The sequence below is a fragment of the Balaenoptera physalus genome, assembly GCF_965194825.1.
Source record: "Balaenoptera physalus genome assembly, chromosome: 6".
Taxonomy (NCBI): domain Eukaryota; kingdom Metazoa; phylum Chordata; class Mammalia; order Artiodactyla; family Balaenopteridae; genus Balaenoptera; species Balaenoptera physalus.
In genome coordinates, this window is record NC_138885.1 from 130,253,921 (window position 1) to 130,264,653 (window position 10,733).

General features: G+C 49.5%; 1 protein-coding gene across 3 annotated transcripts; it reads left to right on the forward strand.

The window, feature by feature from the left end:
* The first annotated feature begins 225 nt into the window (after positions 1 to 225).
* On the forward strand, positions 226 to 9,364 carry LOC309662502 (uncharacterized protein C2orf72). Of its 3 annotated transcripts, XM_082465262.1 has the most exons (4): positions 226 to 888; positions 4,647 to 4,760; positions 7,506 to 7,541; positions 7,690 to 7,793. In XM_082465262.1, the coding sequence occupies exons 1-3, from the start codon at positions 231 to 233 to the stop codon at positions 7,508 to 7,510; spliced, it is 777 nt and encodes a 258-aa protein (XP_082321388.1). In that variant the 5' UTR covers positions 226 to 230; the 3' UTR covers positions 7,511 to 7,541; positions 7,690 to 7,793. The 3 variants fall into 3 exon arrangements, with proteins under 3 accessions (XP_082321388.1, XP_082321386.1, XP_082321387.1); XM_082465260.1 differs by lacking the exon at positions 7,506 to 7,541 and having other exon boundaries at positions 7,690 to 9,364; XM_082465261.1 differs by lacking the exon at positions 7,506 to 7,541 and having other exon boundaries at positions 4,650 to 4,760; positions 7,690 to 9,364.
* Positions 9,365 to 10,733: the final 1,369 nt, after the last annotated feature.

Sequence of the window (10,733 nt, forward strand, 5' to 3'; positions counted from 1 at the left end):
GGTGGATGGATGGATGAACGGCTCAGTTTCCCCGCGTCTGCCGCAGGGACCGCGGGAGGCGCCACCATTAGAGGCCTGGGGGAGAGCCTCCGCTCCGGCCCAGCAGCCGGCTGGAGCTGGGCGATCCCGGCCTGCGGGCCGGGGGTCGGGCGGGGCGCAGCCCTCGGGGGCGTGTCCTCCCGGGCCCGGGCGCCGCCGCCGCCGCCGCCGCCGCCGCCGCCCCGAGAGGCATGCAGCGGGCCCGGCAGGGCTGCGGGGGCCGCAGAAGGCGGGAGGCGGCGAGCATGGAGCGCGAGCTGGAGGCGCTGGCTGCCCGGCCCGCGCGCCCGGCTGAGCCGCCCTTCCAGGCGCTGGTGGAGGCGGCGGGCGGCTGCGGGCAGGTGTTGCTGGTGGGCGAACTGTGGGAGCGCGAGCAGAGCCGCGCGCTGCTGTGGGACTTCGCCCGGGCGGTGTTCCCGCCCCAGCAAGCCGCGGGCAAGCCGGGCGGCGCGGCGGCCGAGGGCGCGGGGCCCGGGGCGCCGGGGGCGCAGAAGGTGCCCGAGACCCGGGCGCGCGCCATCCGCTCACCGCTGGTCTTCGTGCTGTGCCGCGCGTCATCGCTGGCCGCCCGGGAGCCGCGGCGCCACCTGCGGGAGATGCTGCGGGACGTGCGCAGCCGGCGGCGGCCCGGCGCGGCGTTGGTCGGGGTGCTGGTGGCCGAGGCGGAGCCCGAGGACGCGGTGGCTCCGGAGCTGCGGCTACTGGAGGCGCTGCTGCGCACGGTGTTCGGCCGCCAGGCGGGAGGCCCGGTGCAGGCGGCCGCCTACTGCCCCGGCCACCCGGCTTCCAGCTTGACTGTTCAGGCGGCCGCCTGCAGGGCCCTGCAAGCCGCCGGGCCCTTGCGACCAGGTGAGTGGGCTCGAGGTCCCGGACGGCGTGGGCGGGCGGCGGCTGGGGAAAGGCCAGCTTTTTTGGCCAGCGCCCCCCTCATGGTACACCGAGGTAAACTGAGGCCGGGAGAGAGGAGGTGCCTAGCACTAGGCCTCCCAGGTAGGGCGGAGCGGGCCCTGGGCAACGGGCCGAGTCTGTCCCGGGAGGATCCTGCGTGCATGGGATCCTGAGTGCTTAGGAAAGACGAGGGGGCAAGCAGAAGGTAGGGGAGGTTGGTGGAAAGAGGGCTGGACTGAGCTGGGCAAAGATCTGGGGTTGGGGGGGGAGGGGGAGGAGGAGACGGGAAAGCCTTGGGATGCACCAGTTTCAAGGTGGGAGGAGGACAGAATTGGGACTAGGGGGATATCCGGTGCCAGGAGCTTCTAGGACGCGCACAGCTAGGGATGCGCTAGAGACGCGACCGTGAAACGCCGCGGGGTCAAAGGAAGAAGGCAAGGAATAAATGCCGGGGACTTGGAGGTGAGGGGAGAAAGGATGTGAGGGACTGAGGGCCTAGTGTTTCCCAGGCCTTCTTGGCTACCCACTGCAGTGTCTCCCTCTCTTCCCTCCCCACTCTCCTGAAGTGTGGGGAGGGGAGTAAGGGTCTTCTCCCAGCCCCAGTGACTGCTGCCATCAGCAAAAGGGTCAGAATCTCCTCCATCCGGGTACACAGGGTTTTGCAGAAGGTTTCCAGTGCCCCGAGATTAAAATATGGATGTTAAGTACAGCTGGATCTGGCAAAGCTGGAGTGATCTTTTCACTTCTAGCTTCCTTCCCTCCACTCCTCTCCAGCACCTGCCGCCCTCCAAGCTTTCCAGCCTCTGCCAACCTTCTTGCTAAAGAGTTAATGATGACAGAGGCTGTGTTCCGCCTCCCTGGGCATTGGTGTGTTAACTCAGCAACTGGGTGATGCCAGACTTACAGGGGTCGGGGGTGGGGCTTTTCCTGCAAGGAGACCTGGTACCTCTGATGTCACAAATGTCACAGACTTACCTGCCAGCTTGGCCTGCCTAGGTGAAGACCATTCCTCTCAGCTGTGGAGCCTGCCCTAACCTTCCCCTCCCCTTCCCACAACTCTTCTGTTGAGTCTGTGAGGAAGCCAGCTAAATTTGAAACTCAAGGACCAGCATTCTGAAAGACATGGAGAATGTCCTGAGGTGGACTGTCATTCGGATTGTTGCTGCCAGCACCTTTGCTGACCTGGCCCCATGGGGAAACTTTTCTGTCCCCTGATGAGCCTGTGCCTAGAAAATTCTCTGAGCCCTTTGTCTCTTAGACATCTCTTATTCCCAGGGAACAACTTTTTTTGAATTTTGCTTTATTTATTTTGTTATACAGCAGGTTCTTATTAGTTATCCATTTTATACATATTAGTGTATATATGTCAGTCCCAATCTCCCAATTCATCCACCCCCCCAACAGGGAACAACTTTTAATTCCCCAGAGCCAAGCTTGCTCTGGGCTCCTAAACTTTTTTTTACATTGCAGTTGCCTCATAGAGAAAAGCCTTTTCTTCCATTCTCCTTTTCCTGACCAATCCCATCTCACCATTCAGAACTGGACTTCCTCCTCCAGAAAGCCTTCCCTGACCCGCCCACTCCCATGTGCAAGTTCACAAATGAAATCCCCGAACCTGCTTCTGCTCTCCAAGCTCTTACCACATGGTTTTGTCACTTTCCCTTGTGAGTTGAATCACCACTGTATTCCCATTTCCCGACACCCTGCTTGGCATGCAGAATCCTTGCCTCTTTTTAAACACTAACACTTCAAATTTTTAACATTTTGCAAGGGAATCATTCTATATATTGTGTTAAAGTCGATTGTACTTTTATCAAAACATACTGAACATGAAACCTTTCATTAATGACTAAAGGTCACGGGTGTAATTATAACTCATTGTCCAGTAATTTCTTCCAGGCTTTTGCGGTGGGTTACACCATGGATTCATGCTACTAAGGTTTTGCTAGCGCTTGCAGAGTTTTCCAATCTCTTTCCTCACTGTCTGATGGCTATTCTTATATTTTGAGGTTGCCTGCCTCTTGGTAGTGCTCTTTTACCCAGTTTATGCTTAATTCAGATGCATTTTGGTTGAAAAACAAGGACCCAATCTTTTTAGAAGTGGGTACAGATTAAGAGTAAATTGGCCCCAAGTAAAGAATTATGAGAAAGGATTTTCTGTGTCTTGGCTCTCCGGAGTCCTTTTTTAAAACTTTATTCCAGCTGACCTTATTCCAGATGGTTAGGGATCTCAAGTAATCCCCAGATAACTGAGGTGGTACTATAATAAGGAAACTCGAATCGACATGTAATTGTTTTGTGTGTGATTATCAAAAAAGATTAATTCTATTTCTATTAAGAAATAGTTTGATGGCCATTTCAAGAATAGTTGAATGGCCATCATTTAAAAATCTACAAATAATAGGGACTTCCCTGGCAGTCCAGTGGTTAGGATGCCACGCTTCCAATGCAGGGGGCGCGGGTTTGAACCCTGGTCGGGAAACTAAGATCCCACATGCTGCGTGGCCCCAAAAAAAAAAAGTCTACAAATAATAAATGTTGGAGAGGGTATGGAGAAAAGGGAGCCCTCTATACTGTTGGTGGGAATGTAAATTGGTGCAGCGATTATGGAAAACAGTATGGAGCTTCCTCAAAAAAATAAAAGTAGAGTTGCCGTATGATCCAGCAATCCCACTCCTGGGCGTGTACCCAGACAAAACTATAATTCGAAAAGATACATACACCTCTATGTTCATAGCAGCACTACTTACAATAGCCAAGACGTGGAAACAACCTAAATGTCCATTGACAGATGAATGGATAAAGATGTGATGTATATATATCACATTGTGTGTGTGTGTATATATATATATATATATATATATATATATATATATATACACACAATGGAATATTACTCAGCCATAGAAAGAATGAAATAATGCCATTTGCAGCAACATGGATGCAACTAGAGATTATCATACTAAGTGAAGTAAGTCAGAAAGAGAAAGACAAATACCATATGGTATCACTTATGTGTGGAATCCTAAATACGACACAAATGAACATACCTACAAAACAGAAACAAACTCTCAGACATAGAGAACAGACTTATGGTTGCCAAGGAGGAGGAGGGGTGGTGGGAGGGAAGGATTGGGAGTTTGGGATTAGCAGATGCAAACTACTGTATATAGGATGGATAAACAAGGTCCTACTGTATAGCACAGGGAACTATATTCAATATCCTGTGAAAAACCAGAATGGAAAAGAATATGATAAAAGCATATATGTATGACTGAGTCACTTTGCTGTACAGCCCAAATTAACACAACATTGTAAATCAACTAAACTTCAATAAAATTTAAAAAATAGTTTGAACTAAAAATCCGGGGGTGGGGGGGGAATTACTGCTTCTTGAGTTTTTTCTTTGGTGCTATGTAACTGTAATTAATTTCATGTCATTTTTGTTACTGTAGTTTCTCCAACATGGTACCTACGTAGGGTTTTTGCGAAGATGAAATGAGGTAATATATATATAAAAGCAGTCTTTCTTTTTGTTTTTTTTTTTTAAAGCTCAAAAACCCACCCCCTTTTGCAAATCAGAATCTTTCTTTTTTAATCAGGCAGTTAAAACTAGGGCAGTTGCAGTTGAAGCTCTTGGTTTGCTGAACAGAAAAGTCTCTCAGTCGTGTCAAGCACCATCTGACCCCACTGCCTCTGGGACTTTGTGTTCTTTCTAGCAGAAGGAGCCTGGGAGAGACCCGGCCTCCCAGGACTGCTGGCATGCTTTTCCTGGGGTCCCTGGAGCCGGGGGAAGGACCCAGATGCCACTTCCCCCAGTGACCCAGCTCAGGGTGAGTGTGTCGCCTTCCTGGCTTCCTGGACCCTGAGGGGGGCTTGGGGTTACGGTCACGTGCACACAGGGGACCATAAGGATGGAGTGGCCCACCATTGGCGAAGCCCTTGCCTTGTGCGGGGCATGAGGGTGAGCAACTGTGAGGTGCCTTGACCCCCAGGCAGCCAGCACTCAGGCTGGGTCAGCGGGGCTCTCGCCCCAGGAGTCTCTGCCTAAGGAAGGGGTTGTGGGCGGCACTGGAAGACAGTTGCCAGACGTACGTGATGGGGCACCTGGAGCCAAACGTATTATCTCCCCAGAGCATCCAGGGAGTTTAACAAGTGACTTTTGAGCTGGAGGTTGGGGGATTTTCTTAGACAGAAATGGGAAGATTTGGAGAGGCAACACCATGAACAAAGGCTTGACAGCATGATGTCAAGCTCAGAAAAGGGACCCCTGCCAAGAGTGCCCTGGGGGTGAGGTGCAGAAGGAGACTGGTGAGGGCCGAGGCTGAAGAGGAGAGCTGGAGCCAAATCAGGGCCCTGGACCCAAGTCTTTCAGGAATGGGGAGCCCTGGCGACTTCTGAGCAGGGGTGTGCGCTGATTACGGTGTGTAGAGACGTGACTGGACTGCAGGAGCAGGGAGAAACCAGAGGCAGAGCCCACCTAGGAGGGGACTGCACCCTGCTGGAGCACTGAGGTCCCCACCTTGCTGGCTGTCACCTCCAAGAGGCCCTGAAGCTGTCTCCTCTCCCAGGCTCACTCACTACACCGCAGCTGCTCCTGCCATCAGCAGGCGAATCTCCAGTCTCCTGTAACATAACATAATCACATCACCTTCGTCACATACCCAAACCTATGGCATGACTATCTCATCATAATCACAGGTCCCACCCACACTCAAAGGAGGGGATTATGCAGGATAAGTACACCAAGGAATGGGAATCTTGGGGGCTATCTTAGAATTCTGTCTACACAATTGAAAGCTCAAAAAATACAAAAGAAGAAACACAAATATTAAAAATCATTCATTTAATTCCCCCACTCAGAGGTAACTATAATTTGGGTAGACCATTCTGTCTGTCTGTCTGTCTATCTAGCTATCTATTTATATTGCCTTGTACTATTTAAATATTAATAAATTCACTTCTATATAATATATAAATCATCTGCAAAATGCATCACATATTTAATATATTTAATTGCAGAAATGTTAACTTCAACCTCTCCATCACCATTTTGGATGTATCTGGAAACTAAAGGGGAAAAAAGCAAAGGAATCATAAACATTTTTTTTTTCTTTTTTTTGGCTGCGTTGGGTCTTCGTTGCTGCGCTTGGGCTTTCTCTAGTAGCGGCGAGCAGGGGCTACTCTTCCTTGCGGTGCTCAGGCTTCTCATTGCGGTGGCTTTTCTTGTTGCAGAGCTCAGGCTCTAGGGCACATGGGCTTCAGTAGTTGTGACCACAAGCTCAGTAGCTGTGGCTCAGGGGCTTAGTTGCTCCGCGGCATGTGGGATCTTCCCAGATCAGGGCTCGAACCTGTGTCCCCTGCATTGGCAGGCAGATTCTTAACCACTGTGTCACCAGGGAAGTCCTCATAAACAGCTTTATGTAACTCTTTGATCACTTCTCTCTGTAGCATATAATAAATTGTTTAGTCTCATGTAGAAGTGAATGTATTAAATGCAAATTGCGTGTACAGACTATACATAAACATTTATAATATACATAATAAATAGCAGATTATACATACATACATTTACATACACTGTTTTAGAATCTGCTTTCTTTATCAATAACATACTGTGATTGTGCAGTATTCCACAGCGATAATTATACGTCAACATCTTTCATCCTTTTTTTTTTCCTGAGGTAATTGTAGATTCACATGCAGTTGTAAGAAATCACATTAAGAGATCCTGTGTACATCTTGCCCAGTTTTCCCCCATGTACATCTTGCAAAACTACAGGATAATATCACAACCTGGGTGTTGACATTGAAACAATCCACAGACCTTATTCAGATTTCCTGAATTTTGCTTGTGTGTGTGTGTGTGTGTTTAGTCCTATGGAATTTTATACATCATTTTTTAAAATTTTATTTAATTAATTAATTTATTTTTGGCTGCGTTGGGTCTTCGTTGCTGCGTGCGGGCTTTCTCTAGTTGTGGCGAGCGGGGGCTACTCTACATCGCGGTGCACGGGCTTCTCATTGTGGTGGCTTCTCTTGTTGCGGAGCACGGACTCTCGGCACGTGAGCTTCAGTAGTTGTGGCTCGCTGGCTCTACAGTGCAGGCTCAGCAGTTGTGGCCCACAGGCTTAGTTGCTCTACGGCATGTGGAATCTTCCCAGACCAGGGATCAAACCCATGTCCCCTGCATTGGCAAGCGGATTCTTAACCACTTCTCCACCAGGGAAGCCCTATACATCATTTTTAATGCCTGAATCCCATAATGTGACTGAGCCACAGTCTACTCAGCCAATCCCTTTGTCAGATATCAAATCAGTTAGGATGCTCTCAGCTGTAGGTAAAGAAACCATGACTCAAACTAGCAGAAGCAGACAAGGAATTCATTATCTCACCTAAAAGACGGTCTAGAGGTGGAGTCAGTTTCAGGGCTGGTTGATTTAGGGGTCCGGCAACACTTTCAAGGACCCAGGTTTTTTCCTTCTCTTTGCTGGGCCGTCCTCAGTGCTGTTTCATCCGTAGGCTGGTAGCAAGATGGCTGGAGCAGTTCCACTAATTATTCCTAATTATTTCCTTAGGATAAAATCCTAGAAGTGGAATTGCTGGGTCAAAGGGTATGTACATTTTTAAGGTTTTCGCTACGTATTTTGTTGTGTTTTTAAAGTAGATAGTCACTGGGGCCAAGTCCTTCCCTTTCATTCCCAGCTTACCCGCTCATAAACTTTATCTTCTCATTGGGTGATTCCTTCTCTTGTGTTCCAGATAAGTTCCAGGACCCTGAGGAGCATCTGGCACTGACAGTCGTATATCCCAACGGAGACTGCGAGGATCCCGGAAAGGGATCAGTAGCCTGTGATAGAGTTGCCTCCACTCCCGCTGAGCCCGCCGGAGACTTGAGATGAAGGCTGGACCCCTGGCTGCCCCGGCTCTAACCTACAGACAGGGGGCTGGCTCTCACTGAGCTACCCTGCCTCCATGTTGACCTTGGGATGCTGGTAACTGCAAAGCCCCACCTGCCAGGGGGCTGTTGCGTTGACCTGTTACCAGCCAGGCAGCGGGACTTACTAAGCTAAGCAGGACCTAGGAAAATGTATCCTGCGGGAATCTGGGCCCCCCCCTCGCATTTGCTCACTCTCGGGTCACTGTGGGGTTATTTTTTCTCTCTGTGCCGCGGTTTCTCTGTGCCATTGAGACAGCTGGCTATCTGCTTTGAGGTTGCGCGGTGCTGTGGCATCCCATGATTGTTTGCATGAGTATCCATCATTTCAAGAGCAGCTGGACTAGAAATCATCAGATCTGAGAGGGGAGCCTTGGACCTGTCACTCAACTTTTGGGTCTTCTGTTTCTCAAACACGTAAGGGCGCTACCACCAGCCCAGTGGCTCTCAGCCAGGGGTCAGGCTACCCCTCCAGGCAGTATTGGAAATTTGTGTGTGTGTGTGTGTGTGTGTGTGTGTGTGTGTGTGTGTGTGTGTGGTGTGTTGGGAGAGTCACTGCAACTGTGGGGCACCCCTGGAATTTAGTGGGCATCTCACAATGTGCAGGGCAATCTCCAGCAGCACAAAGTTGTTCCATTCAAAATGCCAGTCATGGCAACTTTGAGAAACTGTAGATGAGACCATCTCCTCCCCGTCAAATTCTAGGAAGAGTCCCCCAGAGCAGAGAGAGTTGGGCTTCCTGGGGCTTTGACTCCCAGAGCAAGCCAGAATAAAGATGCATTGCCACCCTGGGGGCCTTTTGGGCCAGAGCCAGTATGGCCCCTGTGCTGCAGGCCCAGGGCATAAATAGCTTTGCACATTCTTGAGAAGAAAGGACCATCTTTCTTCCTCATGTTGACATTAACTTTCTGTGCCACGTTCTTTGAGAATAAAGATGCTAGGAACTAACAACAGCACCAAACAGAAGGAAAGTTAGGGGTATGGATTACAAGAGCATAGGATTTGTTCTTGATCTCAGGTCCTAACCCAAGGTCAAAGCAGACGAAGCCCAGAGGTGCCGAGTTCCTCAATCCTTTTTTCTCTGTTTATGAGTCAGTCAGGGTCAATGATGTTCCCTTAAAAGCCAGGAAGACCATCTGACTGTTCACTCAGAGAGGGAACTCTGTATTAGCTCCCTTGTCTTTCTCACCTGCCCCTGGAGAAATCCAGTCTTTGGAATGGCAAGGACAGCTCCTGATTTTCCCAAGTAGAAAGCACTGTCTAAGGGAAGCAGCTAAATTCATTCATTCATGCATGATTCACCCAGCAGACATGCAGTTGTGCCCAGCGCTCTGCAAGATGCTACATAACTTGTATGAGTTATTTCAGCTCTTGCTGTGATGGCGACCAAATGTGCAACGGGAAACCTTCTGTGGCCGAGGAGCTCTTTGATGTTAAGGAGGAGCCCTCCCTGCTCCGTGCCTTTTTTTTTTCTCTATAATTTATTCTCTATAATAGGGAGCCTAAGCCTAGTCCGTATCAGTGTGAGGGCAGGTAGGATGCCGGGAAGGATACAGCTGACTTCCTCCTACACAAAAATGGACTCGATGAATTGCTGTTGACTTTGTTTTAAAGTGGGGAGCCCCATTCCTTTGACCTCTACCACCACGGCCACTGCCACCTCCCGGGAAGAGAGGAAGCAGGACAGGAGCCCACGTTGCCTGTCAACCAAGTCCTCCAGCTGCCCTGAAGAGTGCAAGATGTCCGCCTGTGCACGCTCGCCCGCACCCCGCTCTGATCCGAGTCGGATCCAGAGTTGCATACAGACCAAGTTCTGCATCAGTGTTATCTCGACCAGAGGCTAGGACTGGAGACGGCTCTTCAGTACTTAACTGGGCCCAGAATGGTGTGTCTCAGTTAATCCAAAGGGAGTTTTAGACCAGTGCACTCAGCAGAGACATTGATACTACAGCCAATTTTACTGGTGCAGGTGCTGCAGCAGTAGGAGTGGCTGATTCTGGTGCTGTTACTGGAACAGTCTTTGGCAGCCTCATCATCGGTTTTGCCAGAAACCCTTCGCTGAAGCAGCAGCTGTTCTCATACGCTATCCTGGGATTTGCCTCGTCTGAAGCTATGGATCTCTTGTTTGACGGTTGCTTTCTTGATTTTGTTTGCCATATAACAGAAATTACTGCTTGAAATGTTGGCATTCATATTAATTGCAGATGTAATTCTGTGTATCTTACTGTGACTCTGAAAACTGTAGTATTGGTTTCATGGAAATGAATGTTATTTCCAAAGTCATTTCATTAAAGATGAAAACGTTAAAAAATAAGAATAAAAAATAAAATAAAACGGGGAGGCTGGTATTTTTTTTTAATAAATTTATTTATTTTATCTATTTATTTTTGGCTGCATTGGGTCTTCGTTGCTACGCGCGGGCTTTCTTTCTCTAGTTGCGGCGAGCGGGGGCTGCTCTTTGTTGCGGTGCACGGGCTTCTTATTGTGGTGGCTTCTCTTGTTGTGGAGCACGGGCTCTAGGCACGCGGGCTTCAGTAGTTGTGGCTTGCGGGCTCTAGAGCGCAGGCTCAGTAGTTGTGGCTCATGGGCTTAGTTGCTCCGCGGCGTGTGGGATCTTCCCGGACCCGTGATCGAACCTGTGTCCCCTGCATTGGCAGGCGGATTCTTAACCACTGCGCCACCAGGGAAGCCCCAAGACTGGTATTTTTGAAGCTGCTATATTTTTCTATTTCTCTGTTAATTTCTTTGTAATAATTTGGTTGAAGTTTTGTTATTTGATGGGGGGTGGGAGCTTTTTTTAAGTTAGGAAATTGTCTAAGGCAGAAGTCACAAGACAGTAGCCTCTGCTGTGTTTAAAAATCTTTTGTAT